Source organism: Sinohyriopsis cumingii, chromosome 11 (assembly GCF_028554795.1).
Source record: "Sinohyriopsis cumingii isolate HCF-2022 chromosome 11, ASM2855479v2, whole genome shotgun sequence".
Classification (NCBI taxonomy): domain Eukaryota; kingdom Metazoa; phylum Mollusca; class Bivalvia; order Unionida; family Unionidae; genus Sinohyriopsis; species Sinohyriopsis cumingii.
In genome coordinates, this window is record NC_142971.1 from 11,067,250 (window position 1) to 11,093,887 (window position 26,638).

Sequence of the window (26,638 nt, forward strand, 5' to 3'; positions counted from 1 at the left end):
TTAATTCTAAATAAATACATTTTATCATCAGCTAAATGATTTATAATCATCCTCCCACATTGGTCATTCATTGTAGCATCAATGAAAATACTATCTTGATCTATCTGAACATTGCCCAGCATGAGCTGCTCTGTCCTGCTTAAACTGCTCCTTGGCCATTCTGATATATTTGTGAAATTGTAAATCAAACATTGGGCATTTTATCTTACCATCTAATCTAAAATCAAACGTGGCCACAGCTGGTTTAACCATAGATAAGCTTGCAATCTCTTCTCCTATGGTTTCTAGTGATTTATTCTGATATCGCAAGTGTATAGGTAAATTTTTGTCCTAGCAAGGCTTGTCTAACACCAGTGAGATTATAATACTATTCTTGCAATTGTTTCGCTAAAGACCATCTACCTGATATATAATTAAGGTAAGTTTTTTTTCTAAGTGAACATTATCCCCGAATATTATATAATAGCATCACAAGCAAAATAAACTTGTAAGTGGTTTATGATTAGATTGAAAAGCCCATGTGGAAAAATTTGTTTTAATGAGTATTGTTGATCTCATTTAGCAAGTATCGGGTGAGGAAGTTTATGGCCAAAACCATGCGTGAAATGTGGGATGGGAGTGAGGGGAATGTCCGAACTTTATATTAAATGTGCGGAAGAAAATATAGAGCACTAAAATGATACTATGATAAAAGTTGTCATGAGGACAACAAGGTTAAAATAAAAGTTGGAAATTCAGTACAGAGTGTATGATATCAAAATAAATTACTCTCATGAAATAAAAACACTAAATGTGAATTAAAACATTCAAAATATTTTCAATGAAAAATAAGATTTCATTATATATTATAATGTACCGTATTTTAACACACACCCCACCAGAGCCCCTGTCTATGACAATTCCAATAACATGGGAATTTCCAGTGATTTATTCAGTTCAATGGCCTAAGCATACACTGAAGCTATTGATGGAAGACAAAATAAATAATTTGTCCATGCTAAGTCACATTGGTATAAAACTGTTTAGACAGAGGCAGTTAAAGGCAAAGATGTGTTATGGATTTTAACATAGCTTTCACAATTTTTCAGTCATATCGCTACAATGTCTAGCACTGGGGCATTATGCCGCAGACATGTAGCATGATGTCCCACCCAGTCACATTATCCTGGCACCAGGCCGACCAGTCCTAACACTAACCTCTTAATGCTGAGTGCCAAGCGAGGCAGCTGTTAGTACCATTTTTGTAAGTCTTTGGTATGACTTGGCTGGGGATCGAAACCACGACCTCCCGCATCCGAGGCGGACACTCTAACCAATAGGCCACCGGAGTGGTATATAAAGGCAAAGACATGCCCGTTACATATAGCATGTATAAAATACACACACACCCCCAGAGTCCCTGTGTATGAGAATTCCAATAATAACATGTGAATGTCTAGTGATGTTTTCAGTTCAATAGTCTATAATTAGCACATTTTGTTAGTGGTGTTCAGACATTTGATAGCACAGTAAAACTTTTGACAAAAGAGAAAATAAATAATTTGTCTTATGCATATTAAATCACATTGGTATAAAACTGTTGAAATAGGGGCAGTTAAAGGCAACGTGGTCACATATGCCTGTTACATGTAGGTAAACAGTCATGATTGAGCGGATGTAGTCTGATTGTACTGATAAGTCACATGTACTGATAAATCACAGAATGCACACAGATGTACTGATAAATCACAGATGTACTGATAAATCACAGCATACACACAGATATACTAATAAATCACATTGATTTATTAATTAAGTAAAGTTTGTTCAGCAACCCATTGGTCAATTGGGGGAAACTTTGTTCATGTTTGAATCACGCAATGGACAATTTGTTGGCGTTTAAAAAAGTTTATTATAATTTGGGGGGCTGTGCTTGGCGCAAAAGTCAGCAGGATATATACTGATCATTGATAGTTTGCTTCCCCCACCACTCTGAACCCAATAGGGGTGTTTGTTTTGCACCTCTTGGTTTGCCTTGGAGGTGTGTGCACATCATGAGTGGGAACACCCCCCATGAAAATGACAGTAAGAAAAAATGAGCAAAAATAATAACCAGTAACAAAGCCTCATTAGAGGGTACCGCAAGAAGGCACCCCATGGAATGGCACTGGCAAAAGTCTCATTGGAGTGTACCCCATGAATGGAACTCATGGAACAGAGCCTCATTGAAGGGACCCCATAGAATGGCATAAAGCTCGTTTTCTCTTACCGTCATTTTGCCACTTTAAACAACACTATTAAAGAAATATTTTTATTGTGTAGATACATATAATGAATCAAGAAAATATTAACATGATTATCTCTGAGATTGAAAATTTACAAAATGGTCTTGCAGATCGAAATGATACAACAGCAACGGGAAGAAGATAGATATACACTTGCGGTAGAGTATATATTTTTCAAATTCAAACACGAAATGGAAGTACGACTGGCTGGTTTACATGATAGCGAGATTGCTAAATTAGTTCCACAGACAAGCACCATTGAGAAAATTTGATCAGAGCTGTCTTGCAATATGAAACTTGAGCAGCTGTAGGTGTATGTGTGAGACAACTATGAAAACTTGTGGTGGACTGGTTGCAACAGAAGGATTCTAAGCAATTCGTTGCTGAATCGTGATGTCACCAACACAGTGTGGTATAAAATAAATGCCAAAAATAAAAAAGATGTGTTAAATATTTTTTTTTTATTGGTGGCAGAAGACACTATTTGTTTTTTGTTGGACCATTTCTAGGTCTATCACACTCACACAAACTAACAGTTAATTCCTCCCAATGCATATCCAATAAATGACCATCCTGGTCAGTCAGACAAAAATGTATTTGTGATAATGACCGACTATGACAACATAAATAAACAGGATTAAACTGGCACCGATACAATCAAATGGCCGGGGTTGGGGACCTCTGGAGAAAAGCTGTAAAAACACATATCCTTGCTGGGCCTGCCCAGTATGTGCTTGTGAACCCTTCACAGTATAATTACCATCCACTGCATCACAGACAAGATTTACACAAATCATCTATGTGGTATTAAATATGCCTGGCAATACATGACAACCACCACCCACTGGATTGTTATGTTGGATAATATCTGGAGGGCCTCTTATTTTCCACCATGCCCCATTGGAAAATATTCATCAGTTATGTCATTGAGAACCTGCTGCATTTCATCAATGTCAACCCGGGTAGTTTGAACATAGGTAGAAAATGTTTTTTGTATGATACTTTTCCTATTTTCACCCTCCCCCCATGTTGAATTGTCGATCTTATCACAATTTTTGTTTTACAGAATTCAGCATTGGACCTCACCTGGTTCAGATGCTGTCCTATTATGACAATTTTTTGTTTAAAATCGTTCAGATAGTCAAGTATATACTACTCAAGACGCCTTCTCATATCTTGTCATCTGTGTAATTGGGCATTGATATTTCAGTGGCGACACTCAGAGTTGGTTTGTGTACTTTGACAGCGATTTTTTGATTCTTTTCCTGTTATAGATTTGATTCTGTGCTGAAGTTCTTCATTGATTTTTGATTTGACATGTTTCTGTTGGTATGCTAATGACTTTCCAGTCTGGGACTGTCTGGCCACTTACTTAATGCACGAATATCAGTGAATTGTTAGCATCTAATCCACCAAATGATTTTGCTCTGATATTTGGCCAACAATAAGAAAGTCATAATTGTGCCAGTGTGATCTCAAGTGACTGACTGGACCCTACAGGTCCCACAGGCACTTTTATCAGAGTTGGAAAACCAAGATCGAATTCTGGTGGTGTTGTGTTAGCTATTATCTGTTCCAGTTGTGTGGTTATTAGGCAATCATTATTATATTTATTCTGATTCTAAATCTGGCATTGGCGATGTTGAAGGTGCAGGGATGGTTGTGTTCTTGTGCTACTGATAATAAATATCACTAATTGCAGCAAATTCACTATCTGATATCACACCATCGATGATATATTTATGCATGCATGCCTTGCCACCCGGATTATTTGTGTTCATGGAATTTCTCACCTGCAGATGTAGTCTTTTTGCAATAATATTAACCAGTAGCTTCAACATCAACAACAACAGCGACACAGTAACCTATCACTGTTGGTATCATGTGCACTGCTGATAATGTACCAATTAATGTTGTTGTTACAGTGACCAGGACACTGCATATACAACATTGTCAATGATGATATGTCTGCAGTATTTTTTTTTTTTTTTTGGTGTGCTTATTGATGATTTTTTCCAACAATGCCGTCCATGCACATGCTTGATTATATCTGTAAGACTGTGTTAAGCTCATTGTTGCAGTATAGAATATTAAGTAATCCATTGAGGTGTTTGTGTGATGAATTCCAGAAACCACCAATTCATCATTGTGGTTAAATTTGTATCTTCTGGGTCCAATATGAATATTTTTCTCTTTTTTTGATTTAACACAACTGACATGGTTACAGAAAATCTATTGGTTGAATGACGCCTTTGATACATTGTAAATATCCTAATTTCACAGAACTAAACACAGACAGCCTGTACTCCCCTCTACCTCAGTGGTATGTTTGATGGTGTTATTTTGTTTTGACCATGTTGCTGATTCAGACCCCACCATGTATTCTGCATTAATGAACAGAGCTATATGAATTTTACATCAGCGCCAATCTTTTGGATTTTTTCAGCAATGTCACTGAGCTTAACGCCAGTGACCATTGGATTTCCAAAGAAATCAGTGGCAACTGTATTTAACGTTTCTGCAGAAATTTGCAAACCCACTTCAAATGAACATCATACTAGATCACAGTGTGGTTAATCTATCACTCACTGATCCTCCCCAGGAATTTACTGTGGAGTTTATTTTGTCCATGTATTTCATAATTGGATCGTCATATTCATAGTCTTGTTCTTTCCTATTAGCAATTTTATTTCCATTCATGTTGAGATCACCAAGCATTGTATCAAGGTTTCTAGCAACACGTTTACCAATCTCATTGCAGATCATGGTGTCACTGTTGTCCACGTATTTCTTTGTTGCAGTGTCATCGTCTGATACTGGTTATCTCAGAACAAAAATTCTATTTCTGTCATTGTATTGCCAGTTTTAGCAACACATTTACTGACCTCATTTCTGGTCTTATTGCAGATCGCTATGATTGTTATGTTAGAGTCTCTGATTTTACAATATATGTAAATACCAGGATAGTATAATTGGTGGCACCTAAAACTCACCAGATAATATCGATTCACTTAATATTACTTTTCTTCAGCTTCCCATGCCGATCCTGAAAAACAATAACCTCATCCGGGTCAATCCCAGTGAGACTCGTAAAATCAGTAAGCTTATCCCATGTCACATATGCTGATGAATCAATGTCACGGGGGGTCTTGCTTCTAGCAGATCTTCCATAAATATAATAATAATAATGAGGACTTTGTATAGCGCATAATCTTAATCTTAAGCTCTAAGCACTTTACAACATTAGACAACACTTATAATGTAAAAAAAACATATAATTATATGATTACAAAAAACAAACACCATGAAATTAGAAAACATAAAAAACATGCTGAAAATATTTAAGGTAGGAAACATTATTAGGTCTTCAAGCTTGTTCTTGCAGTTCAAATAAGTGAGTTTTAAGAGCTCTCTTGAATGGGTTCAGTGTGTCTTTGTGTCTAAGTTCAGTGAGCAATTCATTCTACGTTGCTGGGCCCTGGTATGTAAAATAACATTTTCCATATGATTTCATTTTCAGTTTTATCATCATTCATCTGCAGCTTGTTATATGTCATCCATGACTTCACATCAGAAATGCACCTCTCTACACCTTGGATGGTAGTATCAACTTCATTTGGGTGGCTAGATTTGTATATCTGGGTGTCATCAGCGTGCAATTGGTTAGACACTGGATGATGATCTATGACACTTGAGAGTGGCTGAGTGTATGGAATGAAGAGAACAGGTCCAAGAACAGACCTCTGTTGAACACCACAACATAGATTAACTGGGCTGGAGTGTATTCCATTTGTAGACACAGTTTGTGTCCTGTTGACTTGAACCACAGTAAGGCTGTATTATGAATGCCAAATACATGCTGGAGATGGTGAAGTAATATATCATGGTCTATTTTGTCAAATGCTGCAGACAAATCAAGAAGGGTGAGGACTGTAATCTTTCTGCTGTCCAAAGCAGAGAGAATGTCATTAACTACTTTTAAGATAGTTTCAGTACTGTGGCAAGGGCGATATGCAGATTGTACATTGCTAATGAGCCTGTTAGAATTCAAATGAGATACAAGTTGGGATAGAACAACTTTTTCTAAGATTTTTTATGTGAATGGGAGATTAGAAACTGGATGGTGGTTCTTTAAATTGTTATTGTTGAATATTGGTTTCTTCAGCATAGTTTTTATAATGGCAGTTTTGAAAAATGATGGGAATTCCCAGGATGAGAGAGAGGTATTAATAACATCAGTTAGTGAAGGCAATACTGGATCTAAGCACTCAAGCAACAGTGATGTTGGAATTGGATCAAGTTCACATGACTCTGGTGCACTCTTCATCACGATTGTTCGTACTAAATCCAAAGAGACAGGTTCAAATGCTGCTAATGGTTGCCACTGAAATTCTGTATCCCATCTGTATGGTGACGACGAATCAATTGATATTGTGTTGTCAAGCTTATCTCTAATGGTTTGTACTTTGTCACAGAAGAAATTTGCAAACAGGTCCGGAAGGTCGATTCTAGAGAAGGTTGATGGAAGTGGTGTACATTTGTTCCTTGACATTAGCTTGTTAGTAATCTCAATGAGCTCTTTGTAGCTGTAACTTTCCCTGATCTTAGTACTGTAGTGGGCTGATTTCGCTGCACAGACTATATATTTGGGACATTCTCCTTAGCGGCTTCATAGATTTGCTTATGAATAATGAGTCTGGTGGAAAGCCAAAGCCTCTCAGCTTTACGGCGGTCTCTTTTAGCAGTGCCAAGGTGGGGGGGGGGGGGGGTCACTAACACTGCTATACCATGGAGAACACTTTTGAATTGATACTCTGCACTTGGTGGCTGAGGCATGTTTGTCGAGCAATGAACGCATGCAGTTATTGAGTTGTTCTGCTGTAGGAGGTAAGCAAGTTGTTTGGATGTCATGCTTTACTTTAGTTCTGTTTATCATAAGGAGGTTTCTCTTAGTAGCAAATAAAGGTGGAGGGTTAGTGACTGATACATCAAGATGACATATAAAGCAGAGGTGAACTGATGCAAGTTCGTGGGATACCAGGGATGACCTTGATTATGTACAGCAAGTACTTCTGGACTGCATATTGATGGATCTGTTAATGTCTGTGTTGGTAATATTGAATACCAGATGGAATCACCAGTGATTCTGCTGATATATTTTAATAATTCTCTTGATGGTGCCAGTCAGTACATAACAAAATAAACAACACTACGTGGATCAATCACATATGCAATCCAGTGAGTACTTGGACCAGAACAGCCATTGAGATTAATGATATCAGATTCAGTGCCATTTGGTTCTTCTGGTAACTGACCATGCATGAAGACACCTAAGCATCGAGCGAATAAAAATTAGACATGGGAAGTCACACAACAGTTTTTGATTTCTTGGCATCATTGTAGTGTTTGAGGTGATGTTCAATCAACGATAGTATTTTCAGGTTTTGCAACGGCGTTGATTTCATCGATATCATTGTTTGATAATTTTTTTTTTGATACTAACTGTAGCATTTAATCTGACCAGGTGTCAGGGTGATATTAATGTGTTTTTATGATATTCATGGATGGCACTCGCTTTACAAAAGTTGTTGCCCAAAAAATTGCCAACATCAATGTTTTGTCACCAATTTTCAAAAAATGTTGCCATTTTCATAATACAGTACTATCCATTTATCTCAACATCCTTGGGACCAAGGTAATATTGTCTACAAAAGTGGATAATGAGATAGGTGGGGTTGGGGCTGAAAATAAATTGAAATTTCACATACAGGTTCAGTTTTTACGAGATGACCTGTCATCATTGACTAGGATTTACAATTTTGAAAAAATGGAAATTTTGATTAAATGAAGACAACTAGTCGGAAATACACTTGTATATTGACAACTTACATTTGTATAGTACACTCCATAATGTGTTAAATAATATACATGGATATGAAAAATCCATGAACTCGAGCATTCGATCATATGTTAGAAAATTCATGTATCAGGTCAAATCACTTCAGAAAACACAACTAAAATGTATATATAGAAATGGTAGTCCTTGTTTGACCTTTATCCCATTGTCAACAAACACGTTTCCCCATCTAGGATTCGGCCAATGTGGGTATGTGAGAAAGCTAGCCAGTAGCTTCTCGTGGATCGGTAGTTCTTCTGGGGTGTTTTCCCGGGTTGTGCTGAAAAATGGCGTTAAACCCCACAACAACAACAACGTTTCTCCACAAAAATCACTCTGATATTCATTATCCTAGTAGCACGTGGCTATATAGTTGTTTATATGCTACATGTACATGTATTTAAATTGGCCTAGATTTTGTTCAGCCAGAGTTAACTACCATGATACCAAGTCTACCAAGGGGATGAGGCTATTCATAGGAAAATGAAAACGTGAACAAATTAAACAGTTTTACATTGTTGCAAGATCTCCCATGTTCATTTAACTCAACAGCCAGATTACCTATTGTTTCAAAATATTAGAACTTTAATTTGGGTTTTAAACCGCCATTGGTTGCAGTCATAAGCATGAACATTTCTGTAGCAAACAGAAAACTTTCACAGCACAATAAATATGTTCCAGTCACTATGAAAAATGAAGCAAAGCTTTTAATTAAGCATGCCGACTTTCTTTGATCAAAGGTCTTCGGCTGGCTTTGATGAAGGTTCATGTGTTTTTGAAGGTGCCGCTAAAGGCACTCTTTGAAGGACCAGACAAATGCCTATTTGTTCTTTTGCAGCAACATCAAATAATTGTAAAACATTGACGGAGACAGAATTTTGTTTTCATTTGCTTAATATATGTACAGAAAAACTGATGCTTCAAAAGTATTCAGGTTTTCTTTAAGTTTCAGGCAAAACTATTTTTTCTGGTACATTTTTCAAAAAGCAAAATATTTGCCATTGTCTGGTAGATTGTAGTCATTCAGTTCCTGCCTTCAGAGGTGGTCAATTGTAGTTAGGTAGCATGACTATTTGGGTTATATTACAGCACAGAGTACTAAGGTCAGATATCAGCATAAGCAGATTATGATATAACAATGCCATGTTAGGGTGGTTTGTCAATATGAACAAAGGATTTGTTTATGTAACAATTGATTCCAGTGCAATTTTATATCCAAGTTTGTCGCTTCCTGTCATGGTGCCTTGATTTTCTCAACTTCAAATCCAAGCAGTATATACAATTTTTTACAGCCAAAAATGTCACCAAAAAGATCGCCAGGTGGTATATTTATCGCCAGTAAGGAAAAGAAATAACAATTTGCAACATTGGCGAAGCCCAGCATGATCGCTGACATTATAATACTATGAATAATTTAATTACATATTTTCCAAAGGTGCATCAGCTATCCTCATTTGTCCACTTACATCTTGGAGCTGCATTGCTCTATCTGATAATATTACAGTGATTGCTCTATAACCACCAGCTGGTGCAGGACCAACAGTAGCTCTCACGTGCATGTCAGCGACTGACTGTCTGAAGAAATCCAGATGTTCCAGTGAGAAAAAATAGATACAATGTTTCAAATTCACACTGAGATATCTGCAGGTCAGAATCAACATTCTGGTCATGCCTCATGAATCTCAAACTATGATACATCTGTGCAACATTGTTTTGGTCCAAATTGAGTATTATATCTGTGGATGGTTCTTGTTGTCCATTTATCCTCAGCGAAATCATAGACACTGCTAGATTGTCAAACACCATTGGGTTTGTGCCTATCATTAGACCTGGTGGCATGCCGAAATGCCACAAATATATGTTATGGTGCTGAAATTCCTTGCTGTGATGTGATCTGCCATGAAAATTTTCCTGCACTGCCTGGAGCTGTGTCTGTGGTCATTGTCAGACATGACAACAGTGATTTACCACCACTGTCCATGAACGATATCATTGTTCTTCTGTCAGCAGTGGGGGTCAACGTTGGCATCCACAATGCTAGTTTTATTAGTGTTACTTTACCAGCACCCAAAGCAACATGCCAGATTGTATTGTTGTTGGTGGTCTTTCAAACCAGTGCTTTTGTGTGTTTGGCTCCAAAGATAACTTTTCCTACATGCCTGTGACAGTAGTATAACACATGAAAATCTGCATTGGTGTTAACCTGAGATCGTCGTGCTGCAAACCCCAGGTTGAATTCTGGATTAGTACTCTGCAGTGTCACAAAAGCAGCCCCTGGTTAAGGTATCATTCCAGCTGGTTGTAGATCAGTGGAGCTAGGCTGCATTAGTTGCATCACGACTCATCCTGCCTCTTGTCAGGGTGGTCACTTATGTCCTTCGCAAACATCATGGATTGGCCAGCAGTATAGTCATCGCTGTTTCGGGCTACCCCGAGTATAGTTGATGTTATCGTGGCATGCCTCAATCTCTCTGCCATTGATGATACATCTAGCACTGTTAAATAATGCCATTACGCCATTATTAGCAAATTGTTCAATTGCTGCATATGTGGTATCGTTATCTTTCACAAGTTTACTCTGAACTTCAGTGAATGCTTCGGCAGGCAGGAAATACATAGATGTATCTTGAACCTGTAGTTTGATTCATCCATGATGGTTTGGCTCTCGTGCTTCAAAAGAATAACATTGACTCTTCCTTGAATACTGGTGCATTGATGTCAAATGCGGAATCAGATACACGCTTGAACATTTTATTATATTATTTGTTTAAAATGACTTCGGCCCATACCCACTATTAGGTTTGCAGTTATACTTTTTTCCATCTTGGCAGCTTGTTCGTTTGTCAGTGACTGCACACAAGCTAATCCTTTTAGTCATTCATTTGCAGCATGATTTAGTATTTTACTGAAACTTGCTGGCATCACTTCAGTGTTGGGCAGATCTACTGGCTGCAATTTTCGTCATACTAATCCTGCGACTCTCTCCTTGACAGCTGATAATGCTTTACCAGCACCATCAGTAACAGTGCCAATAGCTTCAGTGACATTCATTTTTAATTGTTTTCAAGGTCCATGTTGAGCACTGTGTATAATCATGTTATTTTGTTATCACCAGTCTAATTATTCAGTCACTGTGGTAATCATCAGTAATTTCATTGATTAATGCCCGATAAATGATGCTGTCCATGGCACCACCAGTAAATAAACACTGGCAGATTGTGGCTGTTTCATTTTTCATTTTGGGGGAATTATTGCCAGCCCATCTTCCACTAATCAGAATTTCTATTCGATCAATATCATTGAGGATGTTGCTGGGACAAAATTTATTGTAAATCGCAGACAAGGATTTTTTACAACCATGATCATGAGTGGCAAGGTCACTTCTGGTTGCTTCTTCTTCCTCACTGCAAGGTGGTCTGAATTGTGTTTTTTGGGGTGATAATATATCCCCAGGTAATGGACTTTTAGCAGCTTCTTCAACTTATTTCCTAACATTTTCAAAGTCAGCATTATATTGTTCTGTGATTTTACTTATACCTTGGTACTTTCAGAACACAAAAGGAACCCATTTTTTATTTTGTAACATCATTGGCTTCAGGGTCTAACAAATTATCACAAACTGAATATCCTGACACTGCAATTGCTATGGGGTTTGCCCGAAGTAATTTAATACCTTTGGTAAATTCAGTGGATGGGTTTTTAGTACTTTTTTGTTTTGTTAATGACGTAATAGCATCCTTCACATCATCAATCTCATCACGAGTTTTGTAGATACCCTAAATTACATCTTGTATTTCTTATTGTAATTGTGATTGAGCAGCAGCTATTTCTGCTGGAAGTTCTCACAGAATGTCTATAGTTCTTTATTCGTCTGCTCCAGCGATGGAAGAAGACCTTTAACTGTAACTGGTTCAAACAATTCTGTTGCAAATTCCACTTGAGTTTCCTGACATTGTTCTAGCTGCTGTTTGACAGAATAATGGACAGGGAGATATTTTTAATTACCTCTATCTGTTGTTGAGCTAGTTTAGCTGTATTAGATTCCATAGTTAGCACAGAATCACTGAATTATTATTATTACAACAAAGATTTAATTAAACATCACTGGTCAGCAGATATATTAAAATGCACATCAAACTCAGCAAACACAGCAACATAATGTTTTTTTTCCCCAAGAGACCTCATGTTTGCATTGTTGTGCTTCAGTGAATGATTTCATCTTGCCAACCAGGCTTACATATAAGGCTCAGATTGGCTTTGGCAACAAAGAAATCAAAAATTTTCCAAGACCCGGACGGTAGAGGTGGTGGTGGGGTCTGGTCAGCAAAGAAGACTTGCATTGGCTTTTGGCAACAAAGAAATCAACATTTTCGAAGACCTAGATGGTAGGGGAATTTGGTGGGGGTGAGGTTTGTTGTCCCCCCTAAAGGTTGGCATACATCCCCTGCTGCCGCATAAAAGAAACTAAAGACAGAACTAGAACACAATTTTCACTTGATAAAAAAAATTACTTAATTGGTATTTATTTATTAAAGTACTGCTTCCACTGGGTGTGACATTTTCATTGATTGAAATTTACTTGAATATCATTAATTACAGTGTACTAAGAATGTCTTTTGGAAAAAATGCAACAAATTATATTAACTCATTCGGCCCCAGAGGGTTTTGTCATTTTTGCCTTAAATATGCGCAGGAAAGACATTTGGGGGGCTATTTCTGAATACATTATAATACATCGGCTTTCAACAGATTTGCCATGAGACTAATGCCAGTTGTATTAGAAACTTCATTTTCCATTGGTTATTTTGCTTGTGCATGAGCAGAAGGGTAAAAGTTGGAGTCCTTTTTTTTTTTTTTTTTTGCTTAATGGACCCATCATTTTCATATGGAGACCGCAATTTATTCCAAATGCCCACCTTATCCTAGTTTTTGCAAAGGTTCACCTGTCTGTGTGCAGTTAAGTTTGGGTGAAAAAGAACCGGGTCCAGAAAATGAGGTTTTTCTCTCTGTATTTTGTAGTGCAACTAGAACTTCCAGATTATTTGATATCATTTTAGAGCTATATCTGTCTGCTTTTTTTTAATACCACCCACGTTGGTGTATCTTAAATGACCTTGATGCTGCAGAGGCTTGGAAGTAGGGTACAGCCTCATCATGCCTACAGATGGGATCGGGGTCGAATTGGTTAATTCTTATTAAAAGTTGATATTTCTTAATGTCGATTAAAATTTCTAGGTCCGTTCGACCGTTTTCAACAATAAAATGAGCAATATATCAAAGTTTCCGTTACCAATTTTGTTCACGATTTTCTTCAAGTTCAACAAATGGGTATTTTCGGGTTTAAAAAATGGGATTCACACCTGACCTGCATTATAAGTGGGTTTGTGAGTTATCAGGGTGCATATTATTGAGGGAGTGGTGTACCTGCAAACCTGCATCAACATATGATGTAAGGGTCTAAAATACTTAGCAATGGAATGTTCAGATAAAGCATAATTTAGCAACAGAGTGAACTTGTTTAGTTTGAAAAGAAAAGTTTTTAAAAAAGATTGGATTTATGAAAGAAACTATTACCTAATAATGGGTAATTGTTTAGAAGTCTGCAAAGACAAAATTTCATAAGGGACAAATGTTGTCATAGGTCTTTGACCCTTGTTACTTTTAAAAATGAATTCAGTACTTTTTGTTCACTGTTCACCATAGTAACACCCCACCTTTGTTAAAGATTTGGGCAGGTTGTTTATGTCTACATTTCATTTTGTAAGAATAGGAACACCACAGAGGGCTTTAAATTATGTAAGTTATAATTAAACTTTACCTTGTTTAAGAGGCTAATTCAACCAATCCTTGTCTTGACTTACAAATATTTAGTGTTCCCTGTCTAGAATATGTATGGTTATCTTTTCCTTGATATTTCAGTGTGCCACGTACAGACTATCTCAACACCTTTGACTTTCTTGATAAGCTGGCAGAAAAACTGCATACCAAGATGGGGCTCAGCTGACTGGAAAGACCCAGACTTTAAAGCATTTACACTTTATGGCCAGACTATAATCCATGTATTTTTATAGGGAATTCAGCTTTTCACAATTTGCAATAAGTTTTTTTGTGATTCTGATATATCGGGTGGGAATTTCAGTGTGGTTTAGTTGTGCAATTTTGTGCTCTGGTCACAAAGTGCACACAAATGAAATCATTGGAAACCTGAATAAAATAATTTCAAACTTATCTAATCACAAATGTTTGTGCATAGGAATTTTACCACAATTGTCAGTTTTCAAAAATAAAACATGGAAACTTTTTCATACTTGGTATATCATTATATAGACATAGATATTTCTTTATGATTTGAAAATTTATATCTGTCATAACTCAGATATTTTTGCATTAAATAGTGATTCTTATTTAATTTTTTCACACACTGTGTTTTATTCCCATCTGCCAAACAGAATTTACAAAGAAGAGTCATATTTCTTGAAATTATGGTGATTTTTGTATTCTTTTTACATCCTGCACATGATATGATGATGGATTCAGTAAACTTTGATTACATCATAAAGGATTAACTGTACATGGACTGTTTTCATGTCATGTCGTAGACTTTAAGAATTATTTCCCTTTAAATTGCTGTTGACAATCTTTGTTGGTTACATCCTATAAAAATTGCTTGAAAAAAAATTGATTACACAATTTAAATTGCCAGTAGTCTGTAAAAATAGCATACAGTTTGTATGTGCATAATTATATATTATGCAAACTAAGATGTATTTTCATGGTGCAGTCTTACAGTAAATAACACTACGGTTTCTATCAATAATACTGTATTTGTTGTAATAATACCTACATTGTGTGCTATAAAGCTATAATTTGGGTGAAGTTAATGATGTTAAAACTTCTAACTATATATACATGCCAGTGATGTCATAAAAGTATCCCAGTTATGTGTGTTCATACTAAGGGCTGTTCCATTTTAACATACATATTACCCAGGGAAGGCAGTTTTAAAAAAAAATACAAGCTAGGGTATATATTTAGGGTTTATGGGAAAACTATTAGTTTGAGCCCAGATACTTTGAGCAGGTCAATTAATTTCAGTTTAAATTATCAGCCTACTTTTAGTAGACTATAGTCTATGCAACAGACATTTCTGTACAGATCAGCTCATCTTTACAAGTCTTTGTGAGTAATTTGGAGCAGGGCTTATGGGTAGGAATAGTATTAGGCTCTCATTTGCAAACGTTTTGATTGGGCAAACTAATAAAAGTATAGCACTGTACCAGTTTTACTCCTAATGCCTTGCAGATTATTATTACTTGCAAAAATGGCCAGTTGTACAGGAATTTGTTTGCCATCATCTTATTCAAGTTAGTGAAATTTAAATTCATTTACCTGCCCAAAAAAACTGAGCTGTCATGTTTTCCAGGTTTTTATTTATCATATTTAATTCAGAGAGCTGTTTTTTCAGAAAGCAGGAAGGGAATACCTATTTGACAGTGATAAAATATATATTAGAAAAGTTATCTTGCTCTCTATGTTGGGAACTCTATTACCCAATAAAACACATGAAAGATCCATTTTTGAGACTGACTTAATCACAAAGTTAAGTAGTAACAATACTTTGTGAATGGTTGGAGGCTTTCAGTAAATCACATGTTCTATGCAAATTTCAGCAGCCACCTTCCTTCCTTGCAGTTTGCAGAGATAGAAATGCATGTGTTTATTAAAACATGCAGGTATTATGTTGATAAAATTAATTAAAAGAGGGTTGTCTCAAAATATGACAGACACCTGTTTCTTCTTTAATATGTTACCCAAGCATAACAACTTAGGAGAACTACTACTACCTTACCAATCCAGCCCTTCCAGGTACAACTTTTAGCTAACAGTTATCTGCCCACCTAGGTGGTGGTCTGGCAGAGTGATCTCCCCTTGATATTAGGATTGGCAGCAAACCCATGAATATCTCAGTTTGCTTGTGCCATGAAGCACACTCTCACCATGAGAGACCTTGCAAAAGCCAGAATCAACATTGATACAAGTTGGAGGAGTTCTCAATTCAGGGAAAGTATATGCCATTTATATTTCCAACTTGGTCTTTCTTTCTATGCTGACAAAGTTTACAATATTAGTCACATTTTGTCATCTATACATGTTTAATTGTTGTACATGGGTAGCCTATGTGACTTCACAAATAAGTTTGGCTACAGTGTGTTTTCCCTGCTAGCACATTTGGTGTCTGGACACCACGTTTCTTTGCATTTACCTAAATGGATTGTCCTTGAATCACTTATAGGTAGCATGGTGATTTATTTTGGTTTTTACCCGGATGCTTCATAGCTTTATTAAATTCATCTGCTATTTTCCAGGTAATGATATAAGACATGTTTGTGATCAATACTACGAGACAGGTAGAGAGCTACAACAGTTTTATACATTCTGCTATATTTGTCTTACAGATTAGACAAAGGGAAACGCACAGAAATGCAAGATTAAGGATGACTTGTCTTAAGTGTGGGAATTTATGATAGATAAGGGAGTCAGATCAACAATCCAGTTAAAAAATGCTGGAAGTTTATATGATCAGAGACAGTCCAAGCACCTATGTCACCATCACAGGACTCCTTATTGCTGTCAATACTTTTTTAGGCCTTTCGTCATCAGGGTTCCACTCTACAGTTCTTGCTGATAAACAGCAAGCAAACAAACAAAACAAAGTATCCTTTCACTCCACCAATACAGAGACCAGTCACATGGATCAAACATCCCGTAACCTGTCCCACTATTATGACTTGGATGACATCCTCTGCTAACATGGCCTATCCCTAACTGCAGGGGATCTTCGGGGAAAAAGACCTCAACAGAATAAGTTCCTGGAAATCAATCTTTTGTCTCGGTGTATACAGGCAATTATAGAGACCAGTCTAAGCCACATACGGCATCTGTGCCTCTACATTTCTCATGCTAAGCCAAGTACCTGCCACCTCTCATTTCTCTCAACCCTAGGTACAATATAAGAGACTGTTTAATTGGTGACCATTTCTACTTCAGGGTATTCCATGAGATTTATCAGTGGCAGACCTCAACACTCATTGCCAATTCCTTTAATCAGGCAACAATCCATGTCATGCAAGCAGAGATGACAATGCTTGTTCTTCACATCTTGATTTCACTACGTCATGGGAAGACTCAACTTTCAGAGCTTCCTTGGAAGAAGTTATCTTCTTATTTGCCTCTGGAGTTCTCTAGATTGGCCTGGGTCTTCAACAGAACTGCCCAGCATACTTTATCAATGATGTCACATCAGCTGCAAATTTACAGCTGGCAAAACAAGATACATTGGTCTCCACCTGCACCTTCCTTAAAGATTATCACAAGGTCAAGCTATGATCATAATCTACTTTTTAATGACCAGATCAACAAAATATGCAAACAAGCCACTAAGGAGACAAATTTTCCTGCCCCTCAGCAACAACACTGAGACGGTGATGTTTTGGGAAACCAACAAAAGGAACCAAGGGACAGGACTCAACCACAAACCTCTGACAGGTTGTCCTATCACAGTCCCTCATGTCAAAAACAACAGTTCTCACAAACCAGTGTGGACAAAATACAGAGAAGTAGTGATTGCTTATGCTGAAGTTTCTCTACATGGCTGCCTCCGTCTCTCATAAAATAGCATTGTTCCCACCAACACCCTTCCCACAGTTACCAGTAGGAAGAAGACTTCAGTTCCTTGCTGCCAAATGAGACAAGATTTGCCATGATATTCATAGGACCCAACAAGTGGTTTCTGAGTTCCATCAGCTACAAACACTCTAAAAGACTAATTCAAAAGCCACCACCTTGCAGCAAAAAATAAACGATCTTCTTCAGAAAAGGGTAGTAGAAATTGCTTGAAATAATAAATTCCCCAGGATTTTATTGCAGACTTCTCATGGTCCCAAAGGCAAATGGCACTCTGCACCATATCATTGACTTAAGCGCCATGAATTAATTCATTCATGCTCCATGGTTCTCGATGGAAACACCACGGCATATTTCAAATGCTTCTAAAAAGGGAGATTTCGCAGTTAGCATGGAATTAAAAGATGCATATCTTCACATCCCTACTCATAGGCTTCCAGGAAGTTCTTGTGATTTGTCCACATAAACATCACTTATCAATTCCAAGTGCTCCCATTTATACTCAGCATCAGTCCCTTGATCTTCACATGTCTGGACCATCTCCAAGGTAGATACATCAAATTGCCTGGATGACATCCTGTAAAATATCAGGCATGTTTTATATTATGACTCGATGTAATAACCCTTGTTACACTGCTTACAATCTAGATTTCCTCATCAACAAAGACAAATCCAACACAGTACAGTCCCATCAATTTGTTCTTCTAGGTATGGGATTCAACACACAGGTAAAGAGTATGTCTCCCTCAGGAACAGGCACTGAAAATCAGGATCATGGTGGCTTTGTTACTCCAAGAGGGAATTTCTCTGTGATTGCTCAATGTGGCAGTGAACCTGATCTTCCTCATGGCCTGGACACATATGCATGTCCTACAACACCTCAGATTGCAATGGTGATAAATAAGCAAGAGACTTGCAGTGTTTGCACCATATTCATTGCACCACTCAGATGGGAGAAGTCATGGATTAACAATGTCATCAATCTCACAACAGAAATTCCCAGAAAATAGAGAATTTTCCTCATCTACTCAAACAACCACAATGACATTTGTTTTGCACCCAACCCAAACCTAATGAAACAGCTTATCTGGATAATATTAAATGGTCCTCAGAAACAAACAGTTCTCTGAACCAGTCATGGAGAGAATTGCTCAAGCAAGAAGGCCCTCCACTCTTAAAGCATAAAAAGTTTTGTGGATATTTTTACACATTGGTGTACACAATAACAAATTATACCAATGCAGGCATCCTATACCTGAAATAGCTTACTTCCTCCCCTGGCACTTCAGCAAGAAAAGTTTGCACCAGACACAACAAAGGTTACTGATCCATGATTGCTAACACCTTTTATCATCGTGGAAGAGAGGATATCAGACAGATCAAAGACTTATCCTATATCCTGTCCAACTTTGATTATACATATCCAAAATCGTTGGCTCTGTCCCCAAGTGGAACCTTTCATGGGTACTAACCTGGTTGAACAAAACACCATTTAAATCACTTTCAAGAGCATATTTGACCAACCTTTTATATAAGACCTGCTTCCTTCTCACATTAGCGATGGCAAGCAGAATCAGTGGAATACAAGACAGGCCAGTTTCACTTATGATAGCTCCCTTTTTCATCACCAGTAACAGGCTTCCATCCATGGTTGACCAGACCTTTATACTGAAATCATTGTCTACTCTGGACACTTCCACTCAAGGCCACCTGCAAGATCCAGTACTAGTTGTGGCATCTTAAAAAGGTTGAGCCGTTGCATCAAGGGAGATCACACTTATTTTTACCTTGCAAACAGGGACAGGATGATATAACTGCATAGACCCTTTTGTCCTGGATTAAGTTGGTTATTTGCTCTGCGTTGTGGCCCACAGGGTTAGAGCAGTTGCCAGAAGCATCGCCGTTGACCATAACTGTTCTCTAACTGATATTATCCATGCTATGAGTCCACATTCTCCAGTTTTTACCTCACGTTCTTTCATACCATAGGGCTCAGCTCAATCTGGTGGAACCTATAATCATGGTGCAACAGGTCACCTTTACAGGTCATTCAACAGCTTCATAAGATGCTACTTCACTACTTCCACTGGATTTGAGGGAGGTAAAATTTTCCCTTTCAAAGCTACTCCCAGACAGATGTAGTCTTCTCCAGTTGGTTTACCTAGAAGCTGTCTCACATACCTTAAAGAAGCAGAGATTCCATCTCCAGTGTAAGGATATAGACCTTCCTCTACCTCTTACCTATTCTCCTAAGGTATTATTATTGGGTGACATTTAAAGATGAAGCTAATTTTTTAGTAAAATATTCACAAATACTTACCCAATCATAATACACATGCACCCTCCAAGCCTCCCTGCAGTTGCATCCATATAGAGAGCATGTCCTACACTCCAGTAGTAACTGAGATATTTCTGAGTGCTGAGAGCAATCCCAATATCAAGGGGAGATCACTCTTCCTGAATGCCACCTGGGTGGGCAGATAACTTTTAGCTCATTTTAGCAAAAAGTTATATCTGAAAGGGCTGCATTTTGCAAGATAATATTAGTTATCCTAGGGTATTTTCATTAGTAAGTATTTGCAAAGAAAGATTTTACTAGAAAACATTAGTTTTGGGGGAGACATCATACTGGAACTGAAACATCTCTATTTTTCTAGCCATTGTCTAAAATTTGTGCATCATATTTTTAAAAATATTATGTCAGTTGAATTGAAACTAAATTAGTCTTGTATTTACAATTAAATTCTTTGATCTTTTTCCTAAGTGAACTGTCCTGATCGATTTCTGTAGATTTTGAAGGATATGTTCTTTGCTGTTCTTCAAATGTGTAAAGTTGGCAATGTTTCATATTTATAGATTAACTTTGAAATTAACATTTTCTAGTCTTTGGGAGACCTTTTAAGTTTTATTTACATGAATACTGGCTTGGTTTTTTATATACTGAAAAACTGTATTTAGCTTGTGATACTTAATAACAGTAGATCTCCTATGATATGTTTAAGTTAAGGTGTGGATCTATTACAGGAAAAAAAGATCTCTGAAATATATTTGAGCATATTCAGATACACAACTTCAGACTTGTAACACAAAATTGGTTTGAACTATGTGTTTAAAATGTTTTTAAAATCTCTCACATAAAAATGTCAGAAACAATTTTGATATGTGAAAATTCTTTAAACAGTTTTTAAAGCTTCTAAGTGTTAATATTCTCTTAACCTTCATCCAGCTAAATCTTAATGTGGAAATAAAAAACATGTATTTACAGAGTATCACTGTTTCAGTACTTTTACCTTTATAATATCAACAATAGTAATTTTGTTGAGTACAAACATTCTGGGAAAAATAATTAGTTTTTTTTTTCCATTCCAGAAATGCTCATAAACATTAATCTGTTGTTGCAGTAAACATACATTTCTGTACTAAGACATTGCCATGCATATTTAGTAAATATTGTGTTACATTTTGTTTGTGATTGAGGGTAGAGGTTTTGCCTACCTGACATTTGTCATTTTTTGAAATATGTTTACTTGGATTTGAGATAAAGGCCTAGCCTTATTAACAAACTTAGAAGGTTCTGGTAGCAAACATGTGACCCACATCATGGGCATTTTATTGTGTCTTAGGTCAAGTGAAATTAATATGAGGTAAACAAAATTATTCATTCCTGTTTCAAGTTCAGTCCATGGAATCATTTACTGTTGATTATAGATATAGTTTGGGAGGAATCATTTATTTAAATCATTCATTGTAATTTCAAAGTGCTTATTGACTTTTTTGGACTAAAACACTGCTTTTGGGATTATTGTGAATTCATTCAAAGACATTCTGGATTATATCATTGTGATACATGAAGATTGTTGGTACATCAACACATTAAAGACTATTGACATATCAGACATTAAGTATTGGAATTCATTCAGAACACAATATTTTTAGATTTGTGATGGATTATTTGGAATTTAATTCACAATATTGTAAGTTCTTATTAAATTTTCACTTTGCACCTTAGAGAAGTAAATTATTTGTTAATTTTGCTAAACTTGTTGGTTTTGCATCTTTCTGTTACCTAGTTTATGACCATAGAGTCGTAACAACATCATGAGCATATAATAAAGCAAATATCTTCACAACATCTGCAATAAAAAATACTTCAGTATGGTATTAAGTATGAAGATTTTATGCTACTGAAATTTCTTTTGCAAATCACTGGTAAAAGCTTTGAATTAGCTTATCATCACGTATTAAACATAAATATTTGTAATAAATTGTGCACAGTATTTGATTTTTTATAAAACTTTCTAGTTATTTAATTACAAAACTTTATATGTGATTCTTTTAATTTGTTTCCAGAGCAATCAAAACCTTGTTTTATTATTTTTGAAATATTAGAATTTTAATATTTTGATTTGCGTATGCTTGCATGCATTGAGTTCAAAACTGATCGACAGCCTTGGAATAAAACTACGAAGGTTCACACTTACAACTTAAATACATAACATTACATTAATTTTAGATATTGAGTTCAGTTCTTCTTTTAGCATACAAATATATTTTTGGCAAGACATCCAATTCATACATGTGGCAAGAATTTTGTTTGAAGTAAAATGTACATATAGAGTTTTGACTCAGATATTTGAATATTCCAGATTTTTGTACATAGGGAAACTTTAGCAAGATTTTGAAAGGAAACGAAATTTACACAAATATTTTGTTTACAAAATGGAATTGTATTGAATTTCAACAATCAGTTAATTTTTTTAAAAAATGTGTTTCAAGAATGCTGCATTTATGACATTTTGTAAAATTTGATGCAGATATATTGTGACTTAAATGTCATATTGTTAAAAGATAAGGCAGTATAAAAACTGAGCAAATAAATGAATTTATATGACAATGAACCAAACATGTAGGCATGCTATTATCAAATATAAAGGCATTATAATGGGAAAAATGACAAGTATTGTTGAAAAATATTAATTTACTTAGTTCTAAATCTTCATGTGAATCATAATTTCTTGCATTTCAACTGTAAAATTTCTTATATTGAGACATTGAAGATTTTTCAAGCAGACCAATTAGACAGATTTTATTACAGTATGAGCCATGCATGAATTTGTTAGATTCAAATACTAGAGCTGAATGAATACCAATATTTTGTATTCAAATATTGTAATATGTTGAATTGATTCATAGAAAATTTGAATATTTGTTGATGTTAATAAAGCTATCAAGTTTGTCCTTTTTAATTTTTCTTCTTTTGTATTTCACGACATCCCCACCAACCAACCCCCTTTCCATGCCAAGCCCAATTAAAAACAGATAGTCAGTCCTCTAAATTTGATGTTTTATATTTTGGCCTTTCAGACTAAAAATAAAATAAATGTGAGGTTTTTTTTTTCTTCCTCTTATCGTCAGAGTTAGTGTGACAAAAAATAATCCTTTTGTGCTGAAGAAGGACTATGGGTAAAGAAGGGCAGTAACTCTTGATTGTTGAGCTAGTTGTCTGGACTTGCTGTTACATAAATATTCTCTGAAAAGTAAAGTGATTTGTTCACCATGAAAATTGCACATTTGGCAAATTTAATTTAATTAAATTTAAATATGTTCTTTGATACTTATAGGCTATGACGGCTTTCATGTGGCAAACTTTGTTATGTTCTCAATCAACTTGCTGTATTACATAGTCATTTCACGAATACTTGAGCAGTAATGTTGTAAGCAGATTTTTGATGCTGGGATTACCTTGTAAGTTGGAGTTTGAATATAAGATGTTTTAACAGGTTTAAAGTGGTTCCTGTGTTGACTAATTAGCATTGCCTAGTTTAGAGTCTACCTTATTTGTTTAAAATGCTGCCAAACAAAAAATATTTAATACCAATTTTCTAATAAAATATTCTCAAAAATGTATTCTAATTTGAATGCTTGGTTATTCATTTCAGTGCTTCCAAACACCTTCATTATATAAAGTATTGTATAGATCAAAGTTTAAAGATCTTGTTCTTTGTATATGCCCTGTGAATAATGTAATTGCACCTCATTTTCTGACTCAGTATCTAATAAATTAAAGTAGTCCATTTGGTAAAATTAGCACTTTCTGCACAGCAGGAAGGGACATGATCATTACATTATAATATCTTCAATTTGATGTTGGTTTTGATGTAAGTGTATTTGTGTACTGTAGTGCTTTGTAAGAAATAGAAAGAAAAACTGCTTATACAGTTTAATTAATGACAAAAACAATATTTTAAAAGAAAATGATAAAGTCAGTGAAAGGTATACAAGACCTTATGGAATCAGTAGCAGCTTACAATCTTTTAGAAATCTGTTGTGCAATCTGTTTTTGGTAAAGGGTCAGCATACTTCTAATATTGTCTCACAACATTTGAGAATCGCCTATTTCTGTGGGTGAACCTTTAAAGTATAAGGTAAAACAAACCGAGGATGGTTTTATTTCATAATTTTGTATTTGAACACTTTAGTTAATAGTCTTTTAAAATCTATGTTGTTTTAATGAAATTAGGATAGTGCAGAATATTTTGCCATTGCAAAATATACTGGCAGATCAGAGTCTATATTCTATTGTTTACATTTAATAAACAGCAGAAACTCAGATCCAACAGCACATTATGCAGCAGCAAATCTAGTTTGTGGAGTTTGCTTTTGAACTTGTGCATAATATGTGGTTGAAAGTAAGAAGGTCGTAGGCATGGTGTTTTAAAATGTGGGTTCTTATGCACAAATTTTAATTGTATATGGTTTGGAGTTTTATGGCATAGCAACATAAGTAGCTTATTTAAAGAAAAGGTATTTGGAGTAAAGTACTGTGCCTGATGTATTTAGCGCTAAGGCAATTGGAGTAAAGTGCCATGCCTGATATATGTAGCGCTAAGGCAATTGGAGTAAAGTACTGTGCCCGATATATTTAGCGCTAAGGCAATTGGAGTATAGTGCCATGCCCAATATATTTAGCACTAAGGCAATTGGAGTATAGTGCCATGCCCGATGTATTTAGCGCTATTTTCCCACTAAACTAAATTTCTTTTCATATTTTAGATACTTCAAATTCAAATGTCAAAAACCCAAGCCCAGGTTATATAGGTTGTACTATTTAAACTTGAGTATGGTTTTTTTATGTACAGATCAGCTCATAAATCTGTCCTGTCATTACTTGATTTGATGCAGTTAGTGACCATCAAATTTTTCTGGGAGCATGTAGAATATGTTCAGAAAACCTCTATATTGTGGCAAATGAGATATCACTTGATCTCGGGGGAATGAAATCCTTTCTTCTGTATACTTCTAAACTATTTTCTAATCAATCTCATCATGTATTTAATGAACTCTTTAGGCTTAAATATCAAACCTATGTTTGGAAACCAAATTTGATTCCACCATTTGGCATACAAATTTGCCCCATTCAAAAACGGCATAATCAGTGCTTGAAATGATCATAAATTCTTTGTTCCAAAGTAATCATATTAGTTACCACAAGCACTCAAAATAATATTTTATCTTTCCCAATTCAAAATGTTCTCAACAAATCCTGTTGTCTTTCAGAGCAAATTCAGTGAAATCAGAGCCCAAGATCCCTCTATACAGATGGTTGCAAGATGGAGACAGTGTTGGAGGAGAAAACACATTATACTTGTAATTGATTCCCCTTTAGCCAATAACTAGTTATGCATATCAGAAATTAAATACCATTTGCAATGATAAAACAAGCTTTAACTAATCATGGGTTATGACCATACCTACATTATTAAGAGGGCAGGAGTATAATGAGGGGTTTACAATGATGGACCATTGTAGAGATTATTTCTTTTGTAATAGATTTGGCACTTTTTTACGTAATAAATATTTGCTTTTAAGTCTAAGAATGTTAGGCTTCTATCTAAACATGTCTACTTCCAAATATAAAAAAATGTAGTATTATTAATGGGCATTTGCATTTTGTACTGATATAGCCTTCTATACACCACAAATTTATCATTAAATCGTATGTGAGTGCATGATTTCAGCAAGTGTACTTTAGTCTTGGGTGGTTTTCCATTTCTGCGGTCTTAAACTCAACTTAGGTAATCATTTCATCATCAGTTGCCATTGATTACGTCTTGATAAATTGTACCAAATTACTTAGGACAAGAGTGAGAATTTCTGAATAAACACACTCAGTTATGTAAAGATAAAGGAATTATTTTACAAGCACCACCAGTTACACTAGTTATTACTGATATACTGCAGACAACGATTCCAGTGGGTTCACCTATGATGGTTGCCATGGTCATGATTCTGGCAACGTCAAAACCAACAGTTGTTGCCTAGGCAAGCCCATAAATAACATCCATGACAGCACACACATGCTTGCATTTTATTAGTAAAATAGTTCTTTTGGTGAGTTCAGCTCAGTTATTGTTCCACTTCAATAATTTTCTCACATTGATAAAGTTAAGGGTGTATCATACTTCTTCAATTAATATTGTGGTCATGAAAAATAATTGCTCAATACGTTGGCCTTAATCAGGAAAAAGACGTACATATATTTTTTATTAAAACTATTTTACTTGCACAACTGTCATAGGATTATAAAAAAAATCTCTGCCTGAGGAATAATTAAGTTTCCAGTGATTTCTGTTGTGGGGGCCTAGTGCTATGTTCTAGATGAAGTATATTGAATGCACTGGTAATTATTGTTTTAAATTATTTTTCTCCTCTTTGTCCGAATACTACTGCATGGACAAGTGCATCCTTATTAAATAACAATCAAGATCTTTTTCTCTCCTTAGCTGAGCCAATA

General features: G+C 35.8%; 1 protein-coding gene across 3 annotated transcripts in view; it reads left to right on the forward strand.

The window, feature by feature from the left end:
* Positions 1 to 25,670, forward strand: part of LOC149787608 (isocitrate dehydrogenase [NADP] cytoplasmic-like) — a 110,398-nt gene extending 84,728 nt beyond the window's left edge. Inside the window, exon 11 of one of the 3 annotated variants that reach the window (XM_089973776.1) lies at positions 25,402 to 25,670. In XM_089973776.1, the coding sequence (XP_089829902.1) occupies positions 25,402 to 25,495 (94 nt within the window). In that variant the 3' untranslated portion in view covers positions 25,496 to 25,670. Of the gene's footprint in view, positions 1 to 14,079; positions 23,091 to 25,401 lie in introns of those variants that run through there. The other 2 variants (XM_089973774.1, XM_089973775.1) reach the window with 2 other exon arrangements.
* Positions 25,671 to 26,638: the final 968 nt, after the last annotated feature.